Source organism: Neophocaena asiaeorientalis, unplaced genomic scaffold (genome assembly GCF_003031525.2).
Source record: "Neophocaena asiaeorientalis asiaeorientalis breed wild unplaced genomic scaffold, Neophocaena_asiaeorientalis_V1.1 scaffold437, whole genome shotgun sequence".
NCBI classification, from domain to species: Eukaryota; Metazoa; Chordata; class Mammalia; order Artiodactyla; family Phocoenidae; genus Neophocaena; species Neophocaena asiaeorientalis.
The window spans coordinates 2974580-2988352 of record NW_020173375.1 but is presented as its reverse complement, the minus strand read 5'-3'; the positions used below and the strand labels follow the sequence as shown (position 1 = coordinate 2988352).

General features: G+C 40.9%; 1 protein-coding gene across 5 annotated transcripts in view; it reads left to right on the top strand.

Moving 5' to 3' along the window:
• CEP63 (centrosomal protein 63) overlaps nucleotides 1-10930 on the top strand; it is a 76363-nt gene extending 65433 nt beyond the window's left edge. For 4 of the 5 annotated variants that reach the window (XM_024746239.1, XM_024746238.1, XM_024746236.1 and 1 more), the window contains 4 exons: nucleotides 570-684; nucleotides 1561-1758; nucleotides 3462-3548; nucleotides 10427-10930. In XM_024746239.1, the coding sequence (XP_024602007.1) occupies nucleotides 570-684; nucleotides 1561-1758; nucleotides 3462-3548; nucleotides 10427-10585 (559 nt within the window). In that variant the 3' untranslated portion in view covers nucleotides 10586-10930. Of the gene's footprint in view, nucleotides 1-569; nucleotides 685-1560; nucleotides 1759-3461; nucleotides 3549-7361; nucleotides 7568-8343; nucleotides 8624-10426 lie in introns of all 5 variants that reach the window. The other variant, XM_024746240.1, reaches the window with a different exon arrangement.
• The last annotated feature ends 2843 nt before the right edge of the window (nucleotides 10931-13773 follow it).

The following is a 13773-nucleotide window of genomic DNA, read 5'->3' as shown; positions in this document are numbered from 1 at the left end:
TGGTGTGTGAAGAGACAAGAAGTCAGGCTTAGCAAATGGCACATGGCAGACAGTAAAGCCCAGCAATTTAGCAGCAAAAAGACTTTATTAGTATGAGCTGTGAGATAAGAGAGGTATGGTGCCCCTGAGGTTCTTGTATCTGATGAGTGATTTTTTCTTAAGTAAGGGTAACAAGTTGGAAACTCTTTGAAGAAGATTCTTTTGGCAGCTGTGTGTAGGATGGGATTGTAATTAAGTTGGTGAAGACTGAGATTATGATGCAGCTCCTGTACAACTAGAGAGAAAAAAGCTACCTAAGTTGCTATAATCTTTAGAATTTTATAACCAGGAATATTCTAAGCAGAGAGAAAGAATATAGGTAAACACAGAACTCAAAAATATCTCCAGAAGTGTGAATTGGATTTAGCTGCCTCCAGTGATAAGGAAATCGGAAATTAGTTTTATTTTGGGGTGGGAGGTGATGTTTAAGGGTATTTCTTGGACATCAAGAAGGTAGGTTAGATAACTCAATTTGTGGGTTCCAGGGTTTTGTTTTATTTTAAATATGTGACCTTTATTTTGTCATACAGCTTGGAATCTGTGAGTACAACATGTAAACAGCTGAGCCAAGAGCTAATGGAAAAATATGAAGAACTGAAGAAGATGGAAGTGCATAACAATGAGTACAGGGCCGAGATTAAGAAGGTAAAGGTCCGCATGCCTGGGATCGCAAAGCCCTTTGTGTTTATGGACTGAGCTGTGGGTTGAGAGGTTACAGGAATTATTTTTAATGAGAGAAAAGTGTAACCCAGAGGCCATTTGATGCTCACAAGTAGAGAGTACCTGGAAGGTGCTTAGGAGAGTGTCTTTCTGTGTCATCCCCAGGGATGCCATGTAAGTAGTTTCAAGAGAGTTGAAGCCTGCCCCTTTGAACTCTACAACGTTATTTTAAATGTGCCTTGAGGAAAAGTTTTCTAGAAGCTACGCACCTTCTTGCTTGCACAAGCACATGAACATGTTATATGAGCTGGCATTTAATATTTTCTTACTGACCAAAGGTGGTGATGGATGTGTATTCTCTCCTGTGCTGTGGGTAGTTATATCCTCATTGGCATTTGAGGTGTGCAGAGTTTGTCTCTATGTTAGTGGGCCCTGGCTGTCCTGTTTGTTGACTCATATTTTTTATCACTTCTTTGAGATTACTTCTAGCCCCTTTCTTCCTCTTGCCTTTCTGTTGTCTTCTGTGGACCAGGAAACTATATAAGCAAAATTTTTAGATTTGCAACTAGAAAAAGAATGAAGGTGACAGGCGCTGTCCTCTAAACAATGTGGCTTTGACTTTGATACTGGTTCTCAGCATTTGAGTAGGGCATCTCTCCCTGTTTTGAAATCTAATAGGTAATTGTGGGTATAACCACCTGACCTTCAGTACAGATATGCAGCTTGGTAAATTGCTAATTTTCTGCAGATTTAATCAGGGAAAAATTCATGTCTTGAGGTAAGGTAAAAATTACTTTATTATTATATTTTTCTATCTAACATGTCTTCTCTTAATTTTTAATGCCTTCTATTTCTTTGTAGTTGAAAGAACAGATTTTGCAGGCTGAACAGAGTTACAGTTCTGTACTAGAGGGAATGAAAATGGAGATCTCCCAGCTAACTCGAGAGTTACATCAGCGAGATATCACTATTGCTTCCACCAAAAGTTCTTCCTCTGACATGGAGAGGCAACTCAAAGCAGAGATACAAAAGGCAGAAGAAAAAGCAGTAGAGCACAAGGTGAAACTCGAACAAAAATTCTCTTTATTTGAAGTTTGTTTTGTTTTTGTTTTTAAAATTTATTTATTTATTTTTGGCTGCATTGGGTCTTTGTTGCTGTGTGCAGGCTTTCTCTAGTTGTGGTGAGCGGGGGCTACTCTTCATTGCTGTACACGGGCTTCTCATTGCAGTGGCTTCTCTTGTTGCGGAGCACAGGCTCTAGGCGTGCAGGCTTCAGTAGTTGTGGCACGCGGGCTCAGTAGTTGTGGCTTGTGGGCTCTAGAGCTCAGGCTCGGTAGTTGTGGCGCATGAGCTTAGTTGCTCTGCGGCATGTGGGATCTTCCCGGACCAGGGCTTGAACCCATGTCCCCTGCATTGGCAGGTGGATTCCCAACAACTGTGCCACCAGGGAAGCCCCTGAAGTTTGTTTTTGAAGATTCAATTTATTAAAGGTATAATTTCCATAGTAGTTAATTTAGTAAATTTTTATTAGCCCTCTCCTTCAGGCTAAGGGTAGACTGGTTAACAAGCAGTCTAGTGGAGATTGGTGGGAGGTGAGAGTAGATGAGACAAGTGAAGAGACCCTCTCTGTGGTGTGTAGGGTGTGTATTAAGGCTGTGCCACGTTCGCTGTGACAGACCAGAGTTCAGACAGGGCGAGTGGTCAGGGATGAGACTGGAAAGCAGTGACCTGCTCCTGAAGGGCCTGCCCACCCTGTGCAGGAGTAAAAGGTCTCTGTGGTTATCGTGTGGAGAATAAGTGAGGAGGCAAAGAGACCACTCGGATGCTGTCACAGCAGCGGGACTGTGGCCCGAGCACTGCGCCAGGGAGGCAGAGGGAAATGGATGCATTCTGGAGAAAATTGACTGGACTTTGTATTTGATTGGACCAGGAGAATGAGTTAGACAGAGTTAGGAAAAGATGTCACTCAGGATTCTGGCTTGGGCAACTGAAAAGGAAGTGATGCTCTTTAGTGAAATACAGAAAAGATAGGGAGCAGGTTTGAGGAGGATAATGAGTTTGTATAAAGGGTACATAAAATAGGCAAGCTGGGACACTAGTTTGAGATAAAGGCTGGACTTCCATATGGAAATACCTAGTAGTCAATTCCACAGAAGGCCTGGAGTTCAAGATTAAAATCAAGGTAAGACATTTAGCTGTGGAAATCTTTGCATGAAGTTGGCATTTGAAACCCTGAGAGACTTTGATATTATAGCGAGAAGGCATAGAGTATGAAGAGGAGAGACTTGCACCAAACTTAGGAATCTACTCATTTAGGGTAAAAAGGTGTTGGAATGGAGCTAAAAAGAAAAGTAGCAATAAGGAAGGAAATCAGGTAGTTTTCACAAAGGAAGTAGGAAGGCAGGGAAGGAAGGAATCTTTTCAAGTAGGAATGGCTAAGCAGAAAAGCTAAGGAGAATGAGGACTGAAAATAAGTTTTACTACCTTGTGAAAGGAGTGCAGTCCACGTGATGCTGGAGGTGGAGGCCAGTAAGAGGAGTGCTGGGGGTTACCAGTGCCTGATTCATCTTCTTAGAATAGTATTCTAATTGCATGCATATGAATTCATGTTGAAACACCTTTTCAACAACCTTTCAGAAAGTATTTGTATATATGAATGAAGAATGTGACCTCGCCTAATGAAAATTACATGTGGAAAAATTTTATAAGATGCGTTTGATTTATTTGTTACATTTATTTGTTTTTTGCTTTTCCCTTCTCAGGAGATTTTGGCTCAGTTGGAGTCACTCAAGTTAGAAAATCATCGTCTTTCTGAAATGGTGATGAAATTGGAATTGGGTTTACATGAGGTACATAAATAGAAACTTAAGTTTTTCTACTATCCAAGCCTTTAAAGAAATCACTTTGTAAATACTGATATTGTAAAGAGAAAGTTAAGATCAAACTATGAAACAATCCTTCTGCAAAAACTTTCTCAAATGAAAAGAAGTCAAGACAGTGACGGGAGTGAGCAAAATATGACTCTCCACTCCAGCAATTGGAAGATTTAAAAAAATATTATGTATGTGATAAAATACATAATGTGTTCTTAATAGGGAGAATGTATGTAAAGGGCTTAGCATAGTGTCTGGCATTTAGTAAATACACAATAAATGTTTGATGCTGTTATTATTATTACTGAAATTATTGTGTTCACAATATCTTTTCATTATAAAGTATATGATCTTTTAAATAGTTTGGTTTTAGTTATATTTCTACAAGATATAGTTCATTTCATCAAATATTCTAGAATCTTTTATGTTCAGAGTATTTTAGTAGACAGTGTAATGGACACAAAGATGAATTAAGATAAGATTCTTGCCTTTACAAGATTGAGGGTAATCTAGTAGGGAGGATAAGAAATGTAAACAAACTGCTGTGAAACCAGAGAACATGATCAGCTAACAGTGAGTTATAAACTGTATGGATGCTCTTTGAACTATTTTGTTATAAAATCTATATAATTTTCAAAATGACCCATCTGTTCTGACCCATCTTTTCTTGATGTACATCAAATGCCCAGAGATTGTAGAAATTCTTTTTTTCTGTATTTCCAGAGAGTGTGTGCCTCCAAAGATTCATGGTCACACAATGCCCCTATTTGCTCCTAAGTAGTTTTAGTTTCACACTCATGGATTATGGAGGCTGGGGTGGCAGAACATGCAAAAAACTACATGAATACGTTATTTCAGCTAAAAGAAAATACGGGGGACCATTTTTATAATATTTTGAGAGGGTGAGACTCTCTTAGCATCACAAAACCGTAAAGAATTTTACAACATAAGGAATTTTACAGCATAAAAATATAAAATTTCTGGATGACAAAAGACCCCATTAAAAAAGACTAATAGACTAGAGGAAAACAATCTATTAACAGATAAAAGGTTAATATAAAATATTAATATATAAGGATTTCCTGTAAAGATAATAAAAAGATTGGAATCCAGTAGAAAAATGGGTAAAGGACATAAATAGATAATTCATAGAAGTAATGCAAAAATCCAGTAATGAAGAAAAGCAGTTACACCCCTCTAATAATCAAAACAAAAGAAATAAATAAATAAATATAGAGGAACAGGCTCTTCAGTGCTCTGTTAATGAGAAAGTGAATTGACATAACTATTCTAGAGGGCAGTTTAGCAATATCCATTTAACTGTATGTAAATACATGTAGCCTATAAAGTCCTGAGTCATGTGCTTTTCTGATTTTGATCATCATTGTTTTCCAGAAAGGTCCTATCAGTTTGCATTCCCAAAGAACCCATCCTGTAGGAGCAAAGGCGTAAAAATGGTCATTTCAGTGTTGTTTGCAATATCCAAAATTTTGAAAAAAACTCAATGTTAATCTATAGAGGGATGGTTAATCATGACTTCCTACACTAGGAAATGTGCCCTCATTTAAGGTGGCAGATGAGTGTGCACATCTAATCTTGCTCCCTCCCCAAATCCCTCTAAAACTATAATGAAAGGATACAAGGATGGAAAAAGTGGGAGAGGAGACAACAGCTAAACATTTTGTAGGGGGGAAGAAGGAAGGGAGGAAGGAAGGGAGGGAGGGAGGGAAGGAGGGAGGAAAATGACTTTATATGCCCTGATTTAACCCAATACTAAGCTGGTGGTGGAGAAAACCTAGAACCAATCTGATTTGTACCACAGAATCTTCAGAAGTCTCAGGATTTGGCAATAGCTGATTGACAGAATCTTATCTTATGCAGAGATTACCTATTCATATTTAAGAGTTGGGAACTCTCAGGGGTGCGTAAGCCAGACTATGACCAGAGAATCTGTTCAGCTTAATTTCTCCTGAAACCTCTATCTAACAGTGGTGGTAATGTCCTTTCTTTACACAGCAAGGTGTGTGCTTGCTATGCACTTTTTATATTACCTTCCACATTCATTTATCTGTAATTGTTGATAATAAAATAATAAATTTGAGAAAAATTTAAAAGATGCCTGCCTGGCAAAAGCAAACATTATCTTCTTTTAAAAAGTATATTTAATGACATCAGACATCAAACTCTGGCTGGTGAGAATCCTGTTAGCAGTTTATACTTCCTCTGGTTTTGAAGTTACACACAGTGTAAACATGGTGTATGGATTAAGAACAATTATTAGAAAGTGCCGTTTTGCATTTTACCTTGGAGGAAGGTGATATTACTTTTACAAATGAATATTTTAGCTAAATAACTGTTTTAATAAAAGTATCTAATTATCTTAATAGTAAAAGCAATAGCTCTGATAAAGTATTTACCACAGTAAAAAAAAAAATTGACAGTAGTTTATAGTTTAGCTCCTATGTCCTGCAAATTCTTTTTTGAGATTTTAGCATTTTGTAACTTACTGTCACTGCTAGAACAGATAGTTAAATGGTTTCATTTTAAGATTTATTTTTGTGTTAGGTAAATTCTGTTTGTCACACCACTGTTTACCAGCTTATTTTTGGAAAGTTCTTTATAGAAAAGACCAAGCTAAACATTGAATTAAATTCCAAAGAAGATAACCATAATTTTTCAGAATGCTAATGAAAATATTTTGTCATTAGAAGAAAATGGTCCAGACCTCTGTTTTTTTAGGTACTGTATTACCAGGAAACACCTAGAATTGAAGAACAATAAATAATCACAGAATTCAGACCAGATCAGAGTAGTCGTACCTACCTTATCCTTGAATACTGCCTTATCACGTCCAAATTTATTTCACATACCAGAATAGGTGCCAACATTATGTAAAACTCTTTAAGACCAGAGAGTTGTTTATTTAAAAGTTGTCCCTGCCAGCCAGAATTCCTTTTCAGAGCCTTATGTCCAAATTTCTTTCTTTGAAATAGGTCTTTTGATTTTCTTCCACAGGTGTTCTGGGGCTATTCAACCTTCTCTTCCCTTTTTTTTTTTTAATCAGTAGCTTTTTTTTTAAGTTAATGCATAGTTGTATAATTGTATAGTATAGTTACAATATTATATTAAAGTATACAACATGATTCAGTATTTTTATAGATTATAGCCCATTTAGAGTTATTGTAAAATAATGGCTTTATTCCCTGTGCTGTACAATATATCCTTGTGGCTTATTTATTTACACATATACATGCATTTGTATCTCTTAAACCCCTACCCCTATCTGGTCCTCCCCCTCCCCTCTCCCCATTGGTAAACCGCTAGTTTGTTCTGTTTCTGTTTTGTAATATTCATTTGTTGGTTTTATTTTTTAGATTCCACATCTAAGTGATAACATACAGTATCTGGATTTCTCTTTCTGACTTATTTCACTGAGCTCAACGTTCTCTTTCTTGAGGAAGAATCCATGGCTGCTATTTTCTTTCTTTTTCCCTGTTTTTGATTCTCATCCGTAGCTTTCTTCCATCCTAGTTCCAGCTTTCCTCCAGTTCCTTGGATATTCCTTGGCACATCAGGGAAGCCCACTGTGCTCCTTGTTTTCTGCCCCTATTTACTGTAAGAAACAGAACGTTGTTTCTCTTTTAGGGGACCAAAACCAAATCTTCACTTTTTCCTGAGTAAAGCCATAGATTAACTAGTCACAGCTGAAAGTAATTTTCCAACAGCAGTATCACAGATTACAAGTTATTCTTGTATAAAGTAAGTGACTCTAGTATTCTTTTTTATTAGGCAAAAGAGGTTTCACTAGCAGACCTCCAGGAGAATTATACTGAGGCATTAAATAAATTAGTGTCTGAAAATCAACAACTACAGAAAGATTTGATGGATACCAAAGCTCAGCTGGAGATTTCTACTCAGATTTGCAAAAAAAACCAGGACAGGATCTTTAAACCAACACACAGCAGAGTACCTGAGTTCAAGAACACGGAGTTCAAGTAAAATTTCTTCATAGCTTATTTAAAATATATATCTTTATAATATAATTCTCATTTCTTTGAGAATAATTTCCAATTTACAGAAATTAAACCTTCGTCAAAGGACTCTGTTTAATCCTGAAGTACACCGTGCACAAGTAAAGCTGTTAGGTTAAGAGGTGCAGGGGTCCTGAGCACTTTCATCGAGGCTTCTGGACGTAGGTGTAAATGGCAGCCTGTTCCACTGAGCCTCCTCATGCCGCCTCCTACCTCTCCAGCCCCACTTGCCCCATAAGAAGTAGAAGTTGGCTTTTTGTAAAAAGCTTCTTTTGTATTTTTGGTCAACTAATGATAGACTGTTACTTAAGAAGTCAGCATTCAGTGAAAAACCACCTGGCTTCAGCTCCTACGGTACGGTTTACACGTTTTCCTACCGGCAGCCTTTGCTGACACCCTCACCCCCACTCCCACCTCTTCCCCAGATGAAGATAAGGGCCTTCTCTCTGCACAGTGCTTCCCTCTATCCTAAGCACCAACCACACGGGGTCACCCTGGCAGCTTGCTTATCTTCCTTGCTGTATTGTAAGTGTGTGGGGGCGGGGGCCTGGCGATGGGGATCGGGGATTGGGGCCGGAGTGAGGGAAGGACCATCTGGTCGGAGCCGGCTGCTCGTTTGGTAAATTACAGCCTTCTTAGCCTGGTCCTGTGAGTTTAAGTGAACTTCAACAACAAGTATGTTTTAAAAGAGGAAAGTTGCTACAATGTTTATCTGTTTGATTTTCTAATCTGCTATCCAGGCCAGCCAGTGGCCAGCGCAAGCATGATGGGATGGAGGCTGAGCACTACAAAGCAGGTCTTCATTCTACGCAAGGACAAGCGTTGGATAGCGTAGAGCCTGTGTCCTGGGGCCTCAGCCCCCCGAGTCATCAGATCAGCCCTTGCTGCTCCACCATGTCTCTGCCTTCTAACTTTCTGTGCAAAACTCACTCTTTGCCTTCAGTGCTAGATGCAAATGAAACCAATTTTTCTGACACTGTCTCTGAAAGTATAAACGACCAAGAAGACTTTATATTTTCGGTATGGAGACTTGCTGAGCTTACTAGTGTATTAAGTTTATTTAGTTTGATTTTATTTTTTATTTTAAGGTGGAGCAGTATTCCCCCTCCCACCCCCCTTACTGGTTCTCTCTCTTAAGCAGCCTTTGTTATCCTCAATTATTTCTGTCTTAAGGTTTTGCTTGTGAAGACACTGTCGTCCACGACTACTTTTCAAAATGCATCTTAAGAAATATAACATAAGTTATAGGTATTCATTTCTTTTTAGCCTGAATGGGAAATTCCATTCCTGCCTTTTTCAGAGAGGGTCAATTTTGTGTTGGGATGATTGGTTCAAGGAATATCTCTACCTGCCAAGATAGTCCTGGGGCATAGACAGTGGGGAAGGAGAAAAGGAACGGTCGGAAAGGGAAAGAGGTGGGTAGAGGCGGGGGAAGGAGTCGCATCTGACGTGTCTAGAACATGGACTGGGTGCCACACAGTGGTGGCCCTGGTGTCAGAGGCTGCCTTTCCACGTGGACTGGCCCCTTGTTCTCGCAGCTGCTGTGAGGACTCCACTCCACCATCTTTTCTTTACCTTCTGTGCTGAAGCACTCGCCTCTGGCCATTCATTCCCATCAACCTCCCGTGGTCGTATACCTGAGAAGGTTCAGTATTTTTGACTTTTTAATGTGCCAACAAGTCCATGGGAAGGTTTTCTTTTAGTTGTCAAAATGTAATATATGTATTTCTGAAATCCAAAGAAGTCCTGACAAGTAACTTTCTTCCTAAGTTTGTCAGCAAAACTTACTTGGCGCTAAAACCTCACCTGGCCTGAACTGAACTGATGTGATAGTATGTGTAGACTTTATTGATCCCACTTAGCATTTTACTTCAGAAATATCAGTGTGTTTGGTTATGGGAGTTACCTCTGACCCCTCATGAGTCTGTATTTGCGAATTCGTCTACTCACTAAACTGTAAGCCCTGAGCAGTACTCATGAGCACTTCCACAGTCATTCGTGAACGTGTGCAGAGGTGCACAAAATTTGAGTCACTGGACTTGCATGTTTCCAGCTGAGGTCAGTCAGGGTGGCACTTTGCCCTCTTGTTTCAGCTCTTGTGCTGAGTTGAGGTACCCAGAGGATGGAGCCCCTGGGGGACAGCACAGTGCAGCGCAAGAAGCTCGGATGCTGGCGTTGAACAGGGTTTGAACCCCAGCTCTGGCACCCTTTAGTGGGGTGGCCTCGGGCAGGTCACTAAACACTCTCAACCATGTTTTCTCTTTTGTAAAATAAAGAAAATAGAATCTACTGGATGAGTTGTTTTTAGGAGTTAGGATTATAGTCTATGTGAAGTGTGTGTGTGTGTGTGTGTGTGTGTGTGTGTGTGTGTGTGTTTCCCATAAGAACAGTGTTTCAATATTCATTAATTCAGTGTTTGAGATGACTTTCTTAGAAAATAACTACTGCAAATGAGGATTGACTGAACTTGGTACATGTGACCTTTCTAAAATCTAAATTCTGAAACCAGTGGTTTCAGATAAAGCACTGTGGACTCGAAATTTGGAAGAAGGAAAGTATTGATTTTAACTGATATCTAATTTATTATAGGTAGCTTTTCTATGCTTTAAAACAAAAGTAACATTCATATTTTAAAAGTGTGTTTGAAATAATAGGCGTTAAGTATTTCTCTTCTGGGGTGTAGAAGGGTATACAAATGCTTTCAGAGGAAAGCATTTTTTAAAACATCACCTTTTAATATTGCTAGTTAGAAAATATCATGAATAATGTGTCTTAGAAATATACTATTCAACTTATGTATGTCAAAATGTGTTTCTCTTCTAGCGCCCCTTGCCTCTGTCTCCTCTTGGTTCAATAGCCACAAGATTTTTGGAAGAGGAGGAACTGAGGTCTCATCACATTCTAGAGCGCCTGGATGCGCATATTGAAGAACTAAAAAGAGAGAGTGAAAAGACAGTGAAACAATTCACAGCCCGAAAGTAGCCTCTTAAAAAATCACCACCTTGGAAATAAAAATAAACACCGAAGAGTCACTGTCATCATGAAGTAGCGGCTCTTTGAAAGGCTGAACATACAGACACCATAAAAATGAGATGTACTAATAAAGCTGCCATGAGGAGTCTGAGAAACTGATATTAGCTCTAAGGTGTTTTCACTGCACTGGTTTGTTCGAAGGACTTTTTCCAGCAATAACTTGTAAATAAACCACTTTGCTAGACTTTTTCTCATGTTAATATTTATTATCGTAAAGTGATACTTTCTCATGCTGACTTAAATGTCAATAGCTGTAGACTAACTAAAGATTTTATGATTCGTGTTGAAAATAAAGTAACTATAGGAACTTCCTCTGAGAGCAGTAGCGTTGTATGTAGTGGAAGCATGGATCTCGGACTCAGAGTGATCCAGGTTGGTGTACTGGTTTTGCTTCTCATTAGCCATGATTAGATCCAGCAGAGGAGCTGGAATGTGTGACTAGAGACCAGAAGGTGAGGTGTAGGGCTCTTGCCACCAAGGATGGGGCTTCTGTGATCTGACCCTTTCGGTGGATCTTTCCCGTCAGCATGGAAACATCCTGTTATTCTTTCTTTAAAGCAAAACAAAACCTCGGTTCCATATCCTCCCTATCTACTGCTGCATACATTTGCTCCCCTTCACGCAGACACCTCTGGTGAGAATTGTCTGCAGTGACTGTTCCCATTGTCTTCCTAACCCTCTCCATCCCCACTTCCCTCCCTGAAACTGCTCTCCTGCTCTAGAGGTTGCCAGTGACCTCCTTAGTCCCGAGCATCATTTCACACACTTGGCTCCTCCCTCTTCCACTCCTGGCTTCTTTGACCTGACACTCCTGCCCACTGGCCACTCCATCTCATTCTACTCTTGTGGCTTTTCCTCTTCTAAAGCCCCCACCCCCCGGGACTTCCATGTGGGTTTTCTCACTCAACATGCTCTTCCTTAGACTGTTCCATTCAACTTCAAGCTTTTAGTACCATCTGTAGACCAGTGACCCCTGCATTCAGAACTGATCTTGACCTCTCCCCAGAGCTGCTGCCTTACATATTGAACTGCTTATGGAATGGCTTCACTTGAATGTCTGATAAGCATCTCAGGTTGAACATTTCCAAGAGAGAACTCTCGATTCTCCCTCTTGCTTAGGTTCCGTGTCAGGACAGCGTCATGTGTGCCGATTGCTAGGAGTTATACTTAATTCCTTCCTACCCACACGTCTGTATCCAAGCCATCGGGAGGGCCTGTCCATGCTGCCGCCTATCTCAGGTCCAACCATTTCTCCTTCTCACGGCTGCCGGCCAGTCACTCACCTAGGTTCTGGCAGTAGCCTCCTAATTGGTACGACGACTCCTACTCTTGACCCCACTAATTCATTCTCCACAGCGCCTCTGGAGATATCCTTTAGAAATGTAAGTTAAACACCTCAAGCCCTCAAAGGCTCCTTACTGCTCTCAGTTTAAATCTGAATTGCTTGTCATCGCCTACAAGGCCCTCAGTACCCCGTGCCCGCCTCCGTCACCCACGGCATCATCGTCCTTCCCTCGTGCTCCAGCCACGCTGGCCTCCTTTCTGCCTCTCGAGTGCTGCCAGCTGTAACCTGTGAGGGTTGCTGCACTTGCCGTTTACCTGGTGTCCCTTTCTCTCACCGTGCCTGCCATAGGCGCTTTCTCCAAAGCCTCCCTGACTGCTGTCTCCAAAACCCGCTTCTCCCAGCTTCTCTCACTCCCTGCCCTGAGTTATTTCCTTCATAGTACTCGCCACTGTGCAGTCATTTTGTTACTTGATTTACGTTTTTATTGTCTATTCTGCCTTTAGAATTAAGCTCCTTGAGGGGAAGGACTTGGCAGTCTGGTGGGGCCCTCATCTCTCCACACAGGCCCAGCACTTGGAGGTGCTCAGTTCAAAGAGCAGTGAATAAATGTCCTTCCTCAGAGGCAATACATTTTCCCTGTGAGCCTTTGTGCATGCCGTCCCTTCAGCCAGCCCCTCTTCCCACACGCTGCCACCCCCACACCCCCACACCCCCCCGTGACCTTAGCACCTCGACTGGCAAGGCTTTCGTACATCCCAGGAGGAGTTCCTCGTTTCTCACAGCGCCCTGTGTGTGCGTCTCTCAAAGCGCTGAGCACCCTGTGCTTCCTCTTACAATTTGTCTCTCCCACTGAACCGAAAACTCCTCAAAAGCAGGGGCCATCCTCAGTCAGCAGGCTGCCTAACACATAATAGATACTAAGCAAACACGAGGTAGATGAAAATCACCACCATTCTAGCTTTCATTGTACTGACCTCTAAAACGGGGATAATACTTCATGGGGTTGAGAGGATTTACTGAAAAGGTATTTCTTGGAGGGCTTTGCAGACTCTGAAAATACTGTACCAGTGTGGACTGGTGTGAGGAGATGCTGAGTTTAAGACTGTCCCAAGCTTCCACTTAGAATATATAGGGTACAACCCCTGCTTCTGGACTGCTCATGGCACTTGTTGACTAGGAGGAACGATGGCAGACTCTGTAGTCACTGGAAGCACTTAAGGGACCATGAGGTGCTATGTATTTCCTTAAATTTATACTGTGTTGTTTAAAGTTGAAGTAGTTAATGACGGTCTGAATTTGCCAGAACATCTGATTGTAATTTCATCTCTCAACTTCATTCTTCAGAAAGATATGCCAGGGGCTTCCCTGGTGGCGCAGTGGTTGAGAGTCTCAAAAAAAAAAAAAAAAAAAAAAAAAAAGATATGCCAAATATTAAAATGTGTCAAAATTCAGTTTGAGTTCGTTTCTTCATATACAATACATTTTACAAAACCTCTCGGTGATCAGGGTGCCCAAATTAGCTGAAAAGATAAGGGTGCTGTTGTCTACTTTTGGGTTTTCGGATGATGTTTTGTTGGGTGAGTTATTCTCCTTGGCCTGGATTCTAGTGAAGTTGTGTTTGGATTTCTACACAGATTTTAGCCGAAGAAGACACAGATGAGTTCCCACTGTGGGATGGACATGACCTTCCCATGGAGCCTCATTTGATTTCAACAAGTCTAGGAGGCAGTGAGTGTCATTGTCCCATGTGACAGGGAGGATTTAAGTGGCTTGCCCAGGGTCCCAAAGCCCCAGCTCTTTCTAGCAGCTCCTGGGGATAGAGAGTGTGGACTCTGCAGGCACACAACCCTGT